At 38.7% G+C, this 13,802-nt stretch overlaps 1 protein-coding gene across 2 annotated transcripts in view; it reads right to left on the bottom strand.

The window, feature by feature from the left end:
- The window catches only part of CNTN3 (contactin 3), a 339,295-nt gene that overhangs the window by 143,900 nt on the left and 181,593 nt on the right, over nt 1-13,802 (bottom strand). For both annotated transcript variants that reach the window (XM_045863787.2, XM_064593591.1), the window contains exon 5: nt 9,614-9,709. In XM_045863787.2, coding sequence (XP_045719743.2) covers nt 9,614-9,709 — 96 coding nt within the window. The remainder of the gene's footprint in view (nt 1-9,613; nt 9,710-13,802) is intronic.

Genomic DNA, 13,802 nt, shown 5'->3' with positions numbered 1-13,802 from the left:
AGGTTTGTTACCGTAGCTCTTGTAATCTTAATTAAAACACCAGGTCCATATAAATGCATTTTCATGGCAAAGCAACCAATGTTTAGCTCTCCCTCTTACCAGTGCACAGATTACGTCTTAGGACTTGCCTAGTACTACTGTGGTGTTTGTTTTGTTTGTTTTTAATGACAAAAGCACCAACTAATGATCATCCTCAATTTCTGCTTAGAATGTTAGGAAACAAAGCCTTTACCATCCGTGATTTGCACTAAATTAACAACTTTATTTTTACTTAAAGCAGAAACCATCTGTCAGAGCTCTGCAATTTTTAAATAAGTTCTTGTTGAAACACTTATCACTGTAACGGTGGATTTAAACTTCCAGCTTATGCATATAATTTTCTTGATGGGCTTAAGTCTCCTTCTGACTTATATCTGTGGGTGGATAGACTCAGAGCAAGGAAAACTCTGCAGTCTTTAGAGTGGGACAAAATGATTTTCTCATTGTACTATGGAAGACCATTTAGGGGATCTGAGAATGAAGTAGAAGGGAAATGCATGAAACCTGCTGCTGTGATAAACTGTAAGTGGAGCGGGGCGCCTGGGTGGCTCAGTTGGTTGAGCGTCTGACTCTTGATTTAGGCTCAGGTCATGATCTCAGGGTCCTGGGATCCAGAGCCTCATGTGACTCCATGCTCAGTGGGGAGTCTGCTTGAGATTCTCTCTCCTCCCTCTGCCCCTTTCCCTGCTCGCCCACTCGAATGCTAAGCAGTCCTTAGTCTTTACTCTCTGTCTCTGGTCTCTCTCTTTTTTTTAAGGTTTTTATTTATTTATTTGAGAGAGAGAGATAGCAAATGAGAGAGAGAGCACAGAGGGAGAATGAGAGTGAGAAGCAATCTCCCCATGAGCAGGAAGCCCAATGCGGGGCTCAATCCCAAGACCCCTAGATCATGACCTGAGCTGAAGGCAGACGCTTAACTGACTGGGCCACCCAGGCGCCCCGCCTGGTCTCTTAATCCCTGGCAGGGCTGCATCTCTGCTCCATGTATATCAGTTTTCTTGGCTGCCTAGTTTACATAATAGAAATAAGTCGGCCTCAAACTCCAAAATTCAGAATTATTTCCTGTCGGGTCAAATAACAAATTTCCAGAAGAGAGCATCTGATTGGCCCAGCTTGTGTCAGGTGTCCTTCTCTGGGCCAGTCAGCCAAGGCCGGCTGAGACATGCTCCGCATAGGTGCAGCCCACGGGGCAGGGAGTCCCTGGGGAGAGTCAGTCACTGATGCTTGTACAGTCTAGGCACCTCAAAGCCATCCCCATTCCTCTATTTCTAAGTGTCACTGTGTTGTTAAACAAAAAATAGTCAAGTCTTCCATCCCCAACCACAGATTAATCAAGAAGGAGGGAGGAAATCCAAATATTTTCTAGAACCATGTTTTCCAAAGTGGGGTACAACTATTCCAGGCAAGAAAATCCTCTGGAGTAAAAGAAAAAATACAATAAACCCTCTTTATAGATTTACTTTTATTTAAATATTTTATTTTTAAAGATTTATTTATTTGACAGAGAACGCAAGCAAGCAGGGGGAGCAGCAGAGGGAGAGGGAGAGGCATCTCTCCCCTGAGCAGGAAGCCCAATGCCAGGCTTGATCCCAGGACCCTGGGATCATGACCTGAGCCAAAGGCAGATGCTTAACCGACTGAGCCACCCAGGCACCGCCATTTAGATATTTTAAATTTTTACATTTTTCTATATAGTAAAAACACTAAGACTATAGTATATTTTTTTGTCTAATAACTAAATCAGACATTTCAAACAAGTAACATGTATTACCTTTGTAAACCCTCACAACCACCCTATAAGGATAAGTTCTATGATTATTCCCTGTTTACAGATATGAAACAGATTCGGAGGTTAGGCAATTTGTCCAAAGTTTGTAGTAATGTCAGAGTTAGAACTGGGATTCAAGCAAGCTAGCTCTTAGATGCCTGGTTTGTACCCACTATGCCTCCTAAGTATGTCTGGGAGTGAAAGAGCTAGAGAGAGAGAGAGAGAAGTATAGGGTAGAGGTGCTTATAAACATTTTAATTATGTATTTGCATATATCAAAAGGTTCTGAAGAACATCATGCTAGAAGGCAGATAATATGTAAATCAAAAAATTGAAGCCTGTAATTTTTGTGAAGATAGAAAAATTTTCCTTCAAAAAGCAACAGATCTAGGTCTGAAGCCCAAATCTACTATTGTGTGGCTTTCAACAAATCACCTAACTGCTATGAGGTTCAGCTTGTCAATGTAGAATAAGAGTAATACACCCTTCCTTGATATTATGAACAATAAACCCAGTGTCTGATTGAACAATGATACTATTACTGTTATTTCAGGGCTAACCAGTCATCAGCAAACCCACCTTTTCACTTCTTGTGGGACCATAAACCCCCGAGGACAAAGGGATTCCTATTTATCTTTCTATTTCTTACACACTTTCAGGATTTTTCACTTGGGGAGAGGTTTGGGGTGAGGTTCAACAAATATTAATTTGAATACATTCCTATCAGTTTCATCAACAATGCTCTCAGTTTTTTCTCTACCTAATACTAAGATTATTCAACTAAAGGGCTATATTTATTATAGTAAAATAGTATTATAAGACATAAAACATCTTTTATATATCAACAGATACTCGATGGATGCAAGAGTAAATCAATGAATGAATAAAATGGATGGATGGGTGGGTGGATGGATGGATGGATGGAAAAAAGAATAAAAACAAGGACAATAGGCAAACTCAATGAGTATTTCTAATTCACAGATTCCATATTCAAGTGCTTCAGAGAAACAGGATTTTTCATCTCCACTTCCAACTACAAACAACAAATATTTCCTTTAGAGATCAAAATATTTTGCTTTATCCACATAATAGCAGCTGAAGTTTGTGTGTCAATTGACTCAGAACATACTTGTCTGAATGTTACTATGAATTTGTTAATATTTTGGACTCCTGTAAATGTCAACGGTCACATCAGAATTGAAATGGATTCATAAAATTGTTTTACAATTGTGATATATTATTCATTCCGTCTACAGATGGATTCTCTAGCGTTTGGCATGACATGTTAACCTACCCGTGTCCGCTCCCCTCTCCCCAGTTAGGAGCAACACATTCAGAGTGATATACTCTAAGGCACAGATGATTATTCCTCAGGAATCCACCAGTCATCTGCTTTATCTTGATCTCACAACTTGTGATGGCATAAATGCCTGCTAAGATACAACTTTTTCAGCTCTAGGGAAAGGAAAACCACTGGGTTCTCAGAGAAACACTTCACACAGTGACCAGTGATGCAAATGTGATGGAAGCCAAAAAGTCCATGAACCTATTCTTTACTTCAAAGTGTTGTAAGAAACTGTTGTTTTAAGTTTGACGAAATTACAAATATAAACAGTAGAGAAGTGTAGTTCAAGGAAAAACGAATGTCTAAGACAAAGTGGCATTACATTCACAGATTATTTGTGGAAATTACTGTTCTGAGTTAATCCCATCAAAAATCCCATCAAAAAGCACATCATGGTGTCTTGTCACCTTAATGAAGGGTCTAGCAACTGGACACGTCTTTTCAGAAAATTTCTACTTGGCACCTTTTCTTCAGGCTTGTCCTGTCTAAGCTACCTGAGCTGACGTTTGCTTTACAGTCTTGAGGAAAGAAAGAAAGTAAAAAAACAAAACAAAACAAAACAACAACAACAAAAAACCACAACCAAAGATGTTGATACAGAGGGTGTAAATCCCATGCCATCTGGTTATGTTGCTAACAGTTCTCACCTCTGTCACACCAGGATTTACAAAGCAATTTTTAGCATTAAGTCACTTCAGCCTTCACTATCTGCTGTTTGGCATCTCACATTGTCCTTTGAACATCCCAAAGGCTATGTTGTTGTAAGTGGATGGCAGTGTCCAGGGCTGTCATTTCAAGAAGAGCGTGCACACAGCACAGACACGAGAAGCTGGATCAGAGACCAAATACGGCGAAAGCCTACAACCTATTCCTTACTCGGAATTAATTTCATCAGCCATCTTCGGACAAAATCAACTCTTTATTAACAGGTGTGTATGCAATAACCTGATCAGCCTTTGAATTCCTGTCTAGTTAATATTTATCATGAAATGCCCATGAACTAGTCTTCTAACCTTATTTATAATAGGGTAATTGCTGCATTTGAATTTCTAATGATTTTATAGTGATACCAGCAACTGCATGGTAATTACACTAATTCCCAGCTTTTCACGCTGTTGGTAACTAGATTAATAATTAAGCTACAGATAATCCATGTCCAGTCTCTTATTTCTGACTTGTCAATTCCTAGTTTTCCAACTAATTTCTAAGAGGATGCTAATTCCTCTTGCCTCAGAGAGATACTGGGTTGTTCTGTAGATAAGCCAATGGACAGGAAGTGGCAAAAAAAAAGTCACAGAATGAGTGGAAGATAAGACCCCTCTCAAATGACAATGACCTGTGTTGCTTAGGAGTTATAGGGATTCCAAAGAGAAATTCCTAATTGTCACCTACCATGAAACAATTTTTCCTTCTTATTGGAATCAAATAAATGGTGACTACTCTTAAGCAAAGCAGCCCCAGGTTGCTGCCACTTCCTTATAAATTATCTGCATAAGTGAATTACAGGAGTATAAATAATATATGCAGTTTCCATACTTTAGTATCCTCATTTAGGCTTTTAACATGTAGAATTCCCTAGTCTATTTTGGGAGAATATTTCTGATTTTTATCCCAAATGAACAATAGAAAGTAAACAATTTATTCACAAGAGAAGAGATTTTAACACAATTTTACTATGGGCCAATAATAGAAGAAATAAAAGCCAGGAAATTAAAAAAAAAAAAAAGGTAAAAACAGCTATTGTGACCTTCAATAAACAGCAGTGAAGTAGCTCTTATAGATCACGTTGCTGGCTACAGGAAAAACACAACCAAAACCCAAACAGAACACCTTTGGTGTGAGTCCCAACTCCACAACCTCCACATCACCAAATGAGGAATGTCCTTCTAACATAGAACCCTTTAGCGACTCCTGAGACACCCCCCTGCAAGAAAAAGGCAGAAAGCAGTGTGGGAAAGATAAAGTTGTTTGGGGGCACATTACATCTCTCAATGATTAAAAAATGCATAGCATACTGTAACTAATGTGTCTTTGTGCCTTGATATTTTCTTTTTATCGTGATTAAAAGAGTAAAAGCATCATCTCACTCAGAGACCTGAGACATTCTCAGAGGGGTTTTGCAGAAACTAATACACCCAACTGATGGCTCCCATCAACACCTAAGGTACTTCATGTCATATAATTTAATTTCAGCATCTGAAGAGTTTGTTCTTGGTGAGGTTCTCTATGAATTCTTATCTAAACTAACATCAAGTTCAAGGTTATGTTTGCCTTTCACATCACACCTGGGAGGTTAGAAGTCATGAGATAAAACCATGATTGCTTCCTATGCTTGGGACTCTGGCCCCTTCATTTCAAGGGCAATATTAAAAGGGCAATCCCCTTACCTCTAGGACTTAGAAAAAAAGAAAGACAAGAGTTTTAGGAGACATTAAATATATATAAATCTGTTGGAAACCAGGAAGGTCACCAAACAAGGGAATGAATCTGAGTAAAGAGCATCGTGAGAAAGACTCTTTAGGCGTGAGTGAAAGAAAAAAAAAAAAAGTGATGTCCTTGGGGGGAAGGTGATATTTTGGTTCTGAAATTACAAACAAATTCTAGTGTTTAGGCCAAGAAACTGGCTAGGGAAAAAGGAAGGAGTTTGAGGGCAGAAGTAAGTAACAGGGAAATCATTAGGGACTCCACCTAATGGAATAGAGAGGCTAGGATAAAGCTATTCAGAGTGTGGCCCATGGGCCAGCAGCATCAGCTTCATGAGAGAGATTACTGAAAATGCAGAATCTTGGGCTCCAACCCAGACCCACTGATTCAGAATCTGCATTTTAGCAGGTCCCCAGTTGATTCATTTGCCATCAAAGTCTCAGAAGCACTGGACTAGGACATACAGTGAGTTGGGCATGTGGTTGAACTCTGGGGAGATTTCTGCTCACAGGAACTTTGGGCATTGCTGATTTTTGTGTTTCCTTAAACAATGGCCAAACAGTGGATGAAGAAAATATGAAGGTGTCTTCAGTAATTAGAAAATAACAACATAATTAAACATTTCCAGCCACTGAGAAGGGACCAAGAAGAAATGGAAAGGAGTGAATGAAAGTAATGCAGAATGGTGAAGACAAAGAAAGGCAAAAATGCATGTCTCACAGGGTCCCAGGGTGGGCCATGAGTGCCACATATCACATGACTGATAAACCCTGGCATTGCAGCTTCAACTGTTCTGTGACCTGCCTCACACCCTTCATCGAATGACAACTCCCTAAGTCAGTAAGGGCTGGGAAGCAGGGCTGCTATCGGCTGCTATGGTTGGAGTTCACGCTCATCTGTCAGTGCCTGCACCTGTCTGGTTGGCACCCAGGGCATACTGGTTGTTAGATGCTTGGACCTCTAGAAACAAAATTTCTAGTGATTTCTCAAAAAGCCTTTATAACTGACCAACTCTAAAAAAAGGATTCCTTTATTTCATGAATGTGTGCATTTGTTCAACCAATATTCACTGACTACTTGTTACATCAACCAGCCTTGTGCTGCTTGTTAAATGCTTATTAAACTATTTTCATATGTGCTGACGTTCACTTTCCCTTGGGTACAGAGCCAACAGTCACTTGGGCTCTGTCTTCAAGGAGTTCACAAGCCAATGTGTCACCGCAGTCGATGTAAATTGTGAGTATCTTAGCATTAAGCAAACTTGGATCAATGAGAATCCTGTTTTCAGGATCTAAATCTGACACGCCAGCCCTGATCATTTTCCTGCACAATCTAGCACTGAGGAAGGTATGCTTTTGTTCAGTTCTTTACAACTGCATGCATGGTCAAGCTTCTTCAGTGCTAATGTGTCCTATCTGGGGAAGCTTCTTTCCTTCTTCATCTACAATCCTACTTGACTTCCACAGTCACCCCAACCTATGTGCTCTAAAAAATGAGAAGAGAAATACAGGAAGTCACCAACAGTTCTCCAATTGCACAATATTAGAAAAGATTCTTTTGGAACATGTTCCCTCCAACAGCTTAGTAAACAGAAAGGTCCCTTCTTTGTTATCAGCAAATAATCTTATCATAAAAACACTTAAAGATCACTCAGGATCTTAAATCAGGCCAACATTTCTGAAACTCACCACAGACAAGACTCTCCAGCTGTTATTTTATATTTATTTTAAAAATAAATTTATTTTGAAACTTCCTTACTACATGTAGTTCTAGCCATTGATTCTTTCTAATACACTGCCTCATTTTTGCACAACAAAACCCTCTTTTCTTTTAGAAAATAGGTCTTTCTCATCAATAGACAGAGCTGACCCTAACTCCCTGCTATAGGGATCATCTCCTAAATAAGGTTGATTCAGCTAAAATCGAGAGCCACTGAACAAAAGATTGTCTGGTCCATTAGGATCTCTAGCATAAAGGGACCACAAGAGCTTGGAGTTGCTGGAGGCCACCTTTGACACCACCAGGTTACGTTACATGGAATCAACATTGAGGGAAGCAGAACCAAGAGATAGAAGGAAAGGATGACTGTTCATGAAATTGGTTGAACCTGTGGCCCCAGCAGAAGGGGAGACTGGGTTCTCAGGGAACAGAAATGAGGCAGAGTTTGGGATAAAATATGTTTATCAATGATCAAAACTTATAAAAGGAAAGAAGCAGGAGCAGGACTAGGAAGAGAAAGAAGTCCAACTGTGATATGATCCAACAATGCCCTGGACATGTTCACAGGAGGCTCTGGAAGGACTGCCCCTCAGAACTCCCTAGTCTTGAGCAGAAAGGGCTGACTTTTAATTCCTGCCCTGATGAGTCTCCAGATGTGGGCGGCTGCAGACAGGGTGAGACTATGGGCAATTGGCACTCCACAGCTGAGGAGATTGGGAGGGAGCTGAGACCTAGAGGCTCTCCATTGACCCCACTACCCACAGTGAGGTAGCAAGTCTATCTGGGCAGTGTATCTCTCTGACAACCCTACAGCTCAACTAGAAGCCAACTAATCATCCCAGTGATGTGGATCCAGGAAACTCCCTATTTTCTTCAAGCCAGTTTGAGCTCAGTTACTTTTATCTGCATTCGAGAGACTGTTTCCCTTCCAAGTTAAAATTCCCTTGGAACTTCAAGATTCCCGAAAATATATACTACTCGGGCGCCTGGGTGGCTCAGTTGGTTAAGCGACTGCCTTCGGCTCAGGTCATGATCCTGGAGTCCCTGGATCGAGTCCCGCATTGGGCTCCCTGCTCGGCAGGGAGACTGCTTCTGCCTCTGACCCTCCCCCCTCTCATGTGCTCTCTCTTTCTCATTCTCTCTGTCTCAAATAAATAAATAAAATCTTTTTTTAAAAAAAAAGAAAATATATACTACTGAAGTAGACTGGGGAGCCCAGTGTAAATCCATACCCCCAACATCATGGCAATCATGTCTGCTAATCAAGCCCTACACTTGCAACCTTCCCTTGGCTCATACACTTCAAGTGATAAGATAGTGAAAATGGGATGTGTTTGTTTTATTGGACTGAGGGTTTTGTGATTAAAACTGACAAGTCACTTGTGGTAAAGGACTTGTATGTCACAAAACAAAGTCCATCATATTTTCATTTGAATAAACTTCACTATGATGGGAAGAGTTCTCAGTTTTGCCTCTGGTCAGGAAGATCCTCTCTAACCTGTTTATCTCTCAATAATTCCCATCCTCTCAAGAACAGAATTGCTTGTTTCTCCAAGAACCATGATTTATACATTAATAATGCCCTCTTTGTTCCCACAAGTGACCAAGTTTGCAGGAGTAAGCCTGAGAGTAAAATCGAGCCAACAGTCCAGGCTCTTACTGGGGAGCAATGCTTATTAAATTATTTTCATATGTGAAGTTCATTCACTCGGGTAGCTATTTTGTTAAGCTTCTGAACTTTTAGCAGTATTTCAATTTATACCAATGTAACATAAAATTTGTAATTCCAACACCCCAATGAAAATGATGTGAATATACATACACGTATCATTTTCATATGTATATCATATGTAAAGAGATCCAACAGCATATATTAATCATCATGTTTAAGTGTGTATATGAGAGAGACAGAGAGGGAGGGGGAGAGAAAGAGAGAGAAAAAGGGAGAGAGTTGGGGGGGTAGAGAGAAGGAAACCACAAAGACTCCACAAAGACTCGAATGTATGTCATGGTCTAAAACTAAATAACAAATGATATGGTGTAAGAAGCATTGTTCAGCACCATTAGGTAATTGAAACAAACTTGATCTCACTTGCCTTTACAACACTCCTTGTTGTAATAAATTATGTTTATAAACTTCCCTGGATGAACTATCTTTTGTAGAGTTTCTTATATTCCAACTCAGTTGACAGAATCCAATACTTGGGTTATCAATTTTCTTAGGGTAATTTAAGGAAGCAATAACAGTACACATGCTGTTGGTCTTGCACTGAAACTTATTCAATCAATATAAAAAACACAAACAGACCACTTCTCACCTCCAGAGTGTGGCGGTGGGCCACAGAGCAGGACGACTCCCTGGCCTTCACGCACAGACACCGTACTTCTCATTTTGGTTTTAAAATTTTCAAGATCTGATTTGAAAACAAAACAAAACGGAATTTCAGAAAGGGCAATACAAATTAAAATCTTCACACAGAGACAATCCAATAATTTTTAAAACCTTTTCTCAGGAATCTCAAGAGGGGATCATTTGCTTGGAGAAGGAAAATTAGGATTTTGATTTCTTTATTAAGGCTTCTTAGAAATTCAGCAATATGATAAGAATATAGACCCATTAATCCTGTGGCGCTGGAACAGTGTCAAAAGTGGCCTGGGCTTTCCCAAAGGATGAAGCATATTGGAATGAAATAACCAGACAATAGGACTCAAAGAAGGAAATGAAGTATCTTGAACCAAAAATATACATAGACCAATATCCACATTTGCAATAGTGATTCATCAAATCGTGAAGACGTGTAGCTTCACCTATTAATGAAAGCCAGCCATTCATGAATTTCTCTCCCAAAATATTTTATCCTAAGTAGCCCAAATAAATTTTATTCTACCTATAAATACTTCCATACAAGGTAGGTATCATCGAAAACCACCATCCGGGTAGAATTCAAAGGATCACAGTAAACTGGGTCCACCTATTTCTTTATATTTGTAGCTGTGAAAAAAAAAGAAAACCATTTTTATAATTGTCCAAAGACTCTTTTTTCCCCCAAGTTTTTTTTTTGTTTTTTTTTTGTTGTTGTTTTTTTAAAGATTTTATTTATTTATTTATTTGACAGAGAGCTACACAGTGAGAGAGGGAACACAAGCAGGGGGAGTGGGAGAAGCAGGCTTCCCGCTGAGCAGGGAGCCCGATGTGGGGCTCGATCCCAGGACCCTGGGATCATGACCTGAGCCGAAGGCAGACGCTTAACGACTGAGCCACCCAGGCGCCCCCCCGCCAAGTTTTTAATAAAGCAATCAAGGCAAATGCTATTTTGATCAGCAGTGATTATTATTATTTTTTTAAACTGTTTAATTTCTTCCAGTCACAGTCCAGGACAACAAATTCTGATTCTCATTCTCCACCATAAATTACAGAAGGAAGAAAATTCTGTTGGTTCATTTTGAACAAAGCTTAAGCCTTTGGGGGAAAAGGAAGAAGAGAAAAAAATCTGTTTCTTTGAACCCAAAACTTGTGAACTCCACAGTTAATATACTCAGTGGTGTCACTTTATGTATCAGAACAATTGCACTGTCAATTTGTGAAAGAATACACTCATTTCATAGCTCTTAAGGGTTCATATAAATTACCTATGTGGTGAGGCAGTGTGTCTACTTCAGAATACAACTTGGAAAATTTCAACTCTGCCTTGAAAAAGGTAAAAAGCAAAATAATTATCTTCAAACGGATAAAACTACAGACTGTAGACAGCTATGAATATTCTAAGCACCTTAAATCAGTCTACCAGATTGAATGAAATAAGAAGGTCTACTTGTCTCATTTTAATGTTACTGAAAAACAGCATTAAATTACTAGGTTATAAGCATGGAATAAAGCTATTCAGCAAAACTCACTATGTGCGCCCATAAAAGAAGAAAAAATTGTGTTTCTGCATTTATTTTAACAGGAAGTTCCCCTACGAAAACGATATGATAACACAGTATTATATTATCTTAAATGTGTAACTAAAATGCATAATAATCAAAACATTAAAGTTCCTGAAGTGTGCCTGAGCTGGAACTGCAAAACCATACCATCCAAATATTTCCCAGTATCTAAATGGGGAAGCGCATCATATCAGACTGTAGCCTATATATGGAAAAATAATATCAAATGACGATTTTTGGCAACCAAGTATGTGTCATCATTGCTAATTTCTTACCCAATTCTTGTTTTATTCTGGTACATAAATTCACACCATGGAAGTGATTCATCACTGATTCTAAGCTCGAATATGCAAAAAAGGATAAAACAGTTCTATGGAAACTAATAATGTCTCTTCTCCCCTAAAAGTAAAAATCCCTTTTGATTAAAGCACTAACAGGGCCTGGAACAGACCTGCCCATTGCTCTAGACACTTGCATTGATACTGTCTCTAACTCTATACAAGGGCAAAGAACATTATTTTTTGGATACCTGTAGTCAGTTTGTGGAGCATAGACATGAGGGAAAGAAAAGAAAAATACCTATACTGGCTTCAACATGTTTTCCAGGGCTTTGTTGCTACCAAATCACTGTGACTACAATGAATTTTTGTTTTCTTTAAAACCTAATCCCCTGAATTCTTAGTTCATGTTACTCCAAGTGTCGTCTAGGACCACCTGCATCATTATTACCTAGGATTCCTATTACAGATGCAGATATCTGGGAAATCACTTAAAACTAGTAAATTAGAATGGGATCTGCATTTTTAACAAGCTCACTAGCTGAAGTCTGCACACACAAAATAGAACTTCGTGGCTTCCTACTAAGATGTAGCAAGTTCAACCCAGATTAAGTATCTTAAAACGTATCTCAAACTTTTTGGAACATATGAAAATGCCCATGAGGTAAAGAAGCTTTGAAACATCCATTTAGCAGCAAGGATGAAAAGTGAAGCAGTCACTTATTGAACAAGTATCCACTGAAGACTTCAGCCTGCTGCAAGCATGTTCTGAACTATAAATCACTGGAGCCTCCTTTCAAGGAGAGCCCTGTCTGGTTAGAGACGGACTTGACACCAACAGTGAGAACCTTGCTCTTATCGTGGTAAGTACACAGAGGAACAAACATTCAACCTAGAGATGGAAGAGATGCCTTGAAAGAGCAGCAGTTCCTCAGTCAAATCAAGGATGGTGTGTGGGGGGTGGAGAGGGAGATTCTGCTCAGACAGAGGGATCAACAAAGGAAAAACACTGATGAATAAGAACACCTGACAAAATATAGCAAGATTTCCTCCCTTTGGGGGGAACACTAAAGACTACAGAGATAAAGGGAGTCTAGTAAGTGTCTAAAGTTTTAGGTTACTGAAATACCTACTCGAAGGGTACATGTGTAACCCAAACTCAATTGAAGGCTGCATGGAATCCATGCTTGGCAAGAACTATATTAGAACAAACTCTCCTTATGAGTCAAAATAAATAAAAACTAAATCCAGGACTTTTTAGATAGAAACGTCTCAGGAATTTATTTTTGTCTCCTTTTCAAATTCTGGTAAACTCTGTAATTATTCTGGAACTTCTAATTAGCTGGACTTTAATCACAAACCAACATGATGAAAAAGCATCTACAAAGAAGCACAGTTAACATCATATTTGATGATACAGGACTGAAGGCTTTCCCTCTAACATCAGGAATATGACAAGGAGGTCCATTCTTACCTAACACTCTTGGCATTGTACTAAAAGTTCTAAACACTGCAATAATGAAAGAACAAGAAATAAAAAGGATACAGTTTGGAGAGGAAGAAACAAACTACCCCTATTTGCAGATGACATGTCTAAATAGAAAATGAGAAGGAATCTATCAAAAACAAAACAAAACAAAACAAAAAACACAACTTCTCAGTATAAATGAGTTAAATAAGATAGAGGATACGATTTCTAGACACTTTAACACTGAACGTGCAGAAACCAAAATTAAAAATGCAAAACTGCTTATAATCATTCCAAAATAATTGAGATACTTAGGTATACAGATAATAAAACATGCAAAGGAAGTATATGCCAAGAGTGGCAAAATACTGATAGAAAACAATCAAATGTAAGCAAATGGAGAGCTGTACTATGCTCATGGACTGGAAGACTCAACATAGTATGAACTCTCTGCAAACTGATATGTAGGTTTAATGCAATTACTAACAAAATTCCAGCACATTTAAAAAATTTGTTCTGCTTCTATTTTTTGAAGGTACAGGCAAGCTTTTTCTAAATTTTATATGTAAAAGCACAGGCCTTTAGAATAGCTAAGACCATGTTCACCAAGAAGACTAAAGTGGAAATAATCACTCTACCTAATATTAAAGCTTATTTTATAGACACAAGGATCAAGGCAGTGTGGTACTGGTAAAGGGATAGACACACAGATCCATGGAACAAAATTGCCTAGAAATAGACTCATGTAAATATGCTCAACTGATTTTTTAAAAAAATTTTAATTTAATTTTTATTTAAATCCAATTAACATATAGTATATTATTAGTTTCAGAG

This window comes from Mirounga angustirostris, unplaced genomic scaffold (assembly GCF_029215605.1).
Source record: "Mirounga angustirostris isolate CCGP_5_RB_7025 unplaced genomic scaffold, mMirAng1.0.hap1 SCAF_1, whole genome shotgun sequence".
Lineage (NCBI taxonomy): Eukaryota > Metazoa > Chordata > Mammalia > Carnivora > Phocidae > Mirounga > Mirounga angustirostris.
This window is presented reverse-complemented; position numbering and strand designations above follow the sequence as displayed.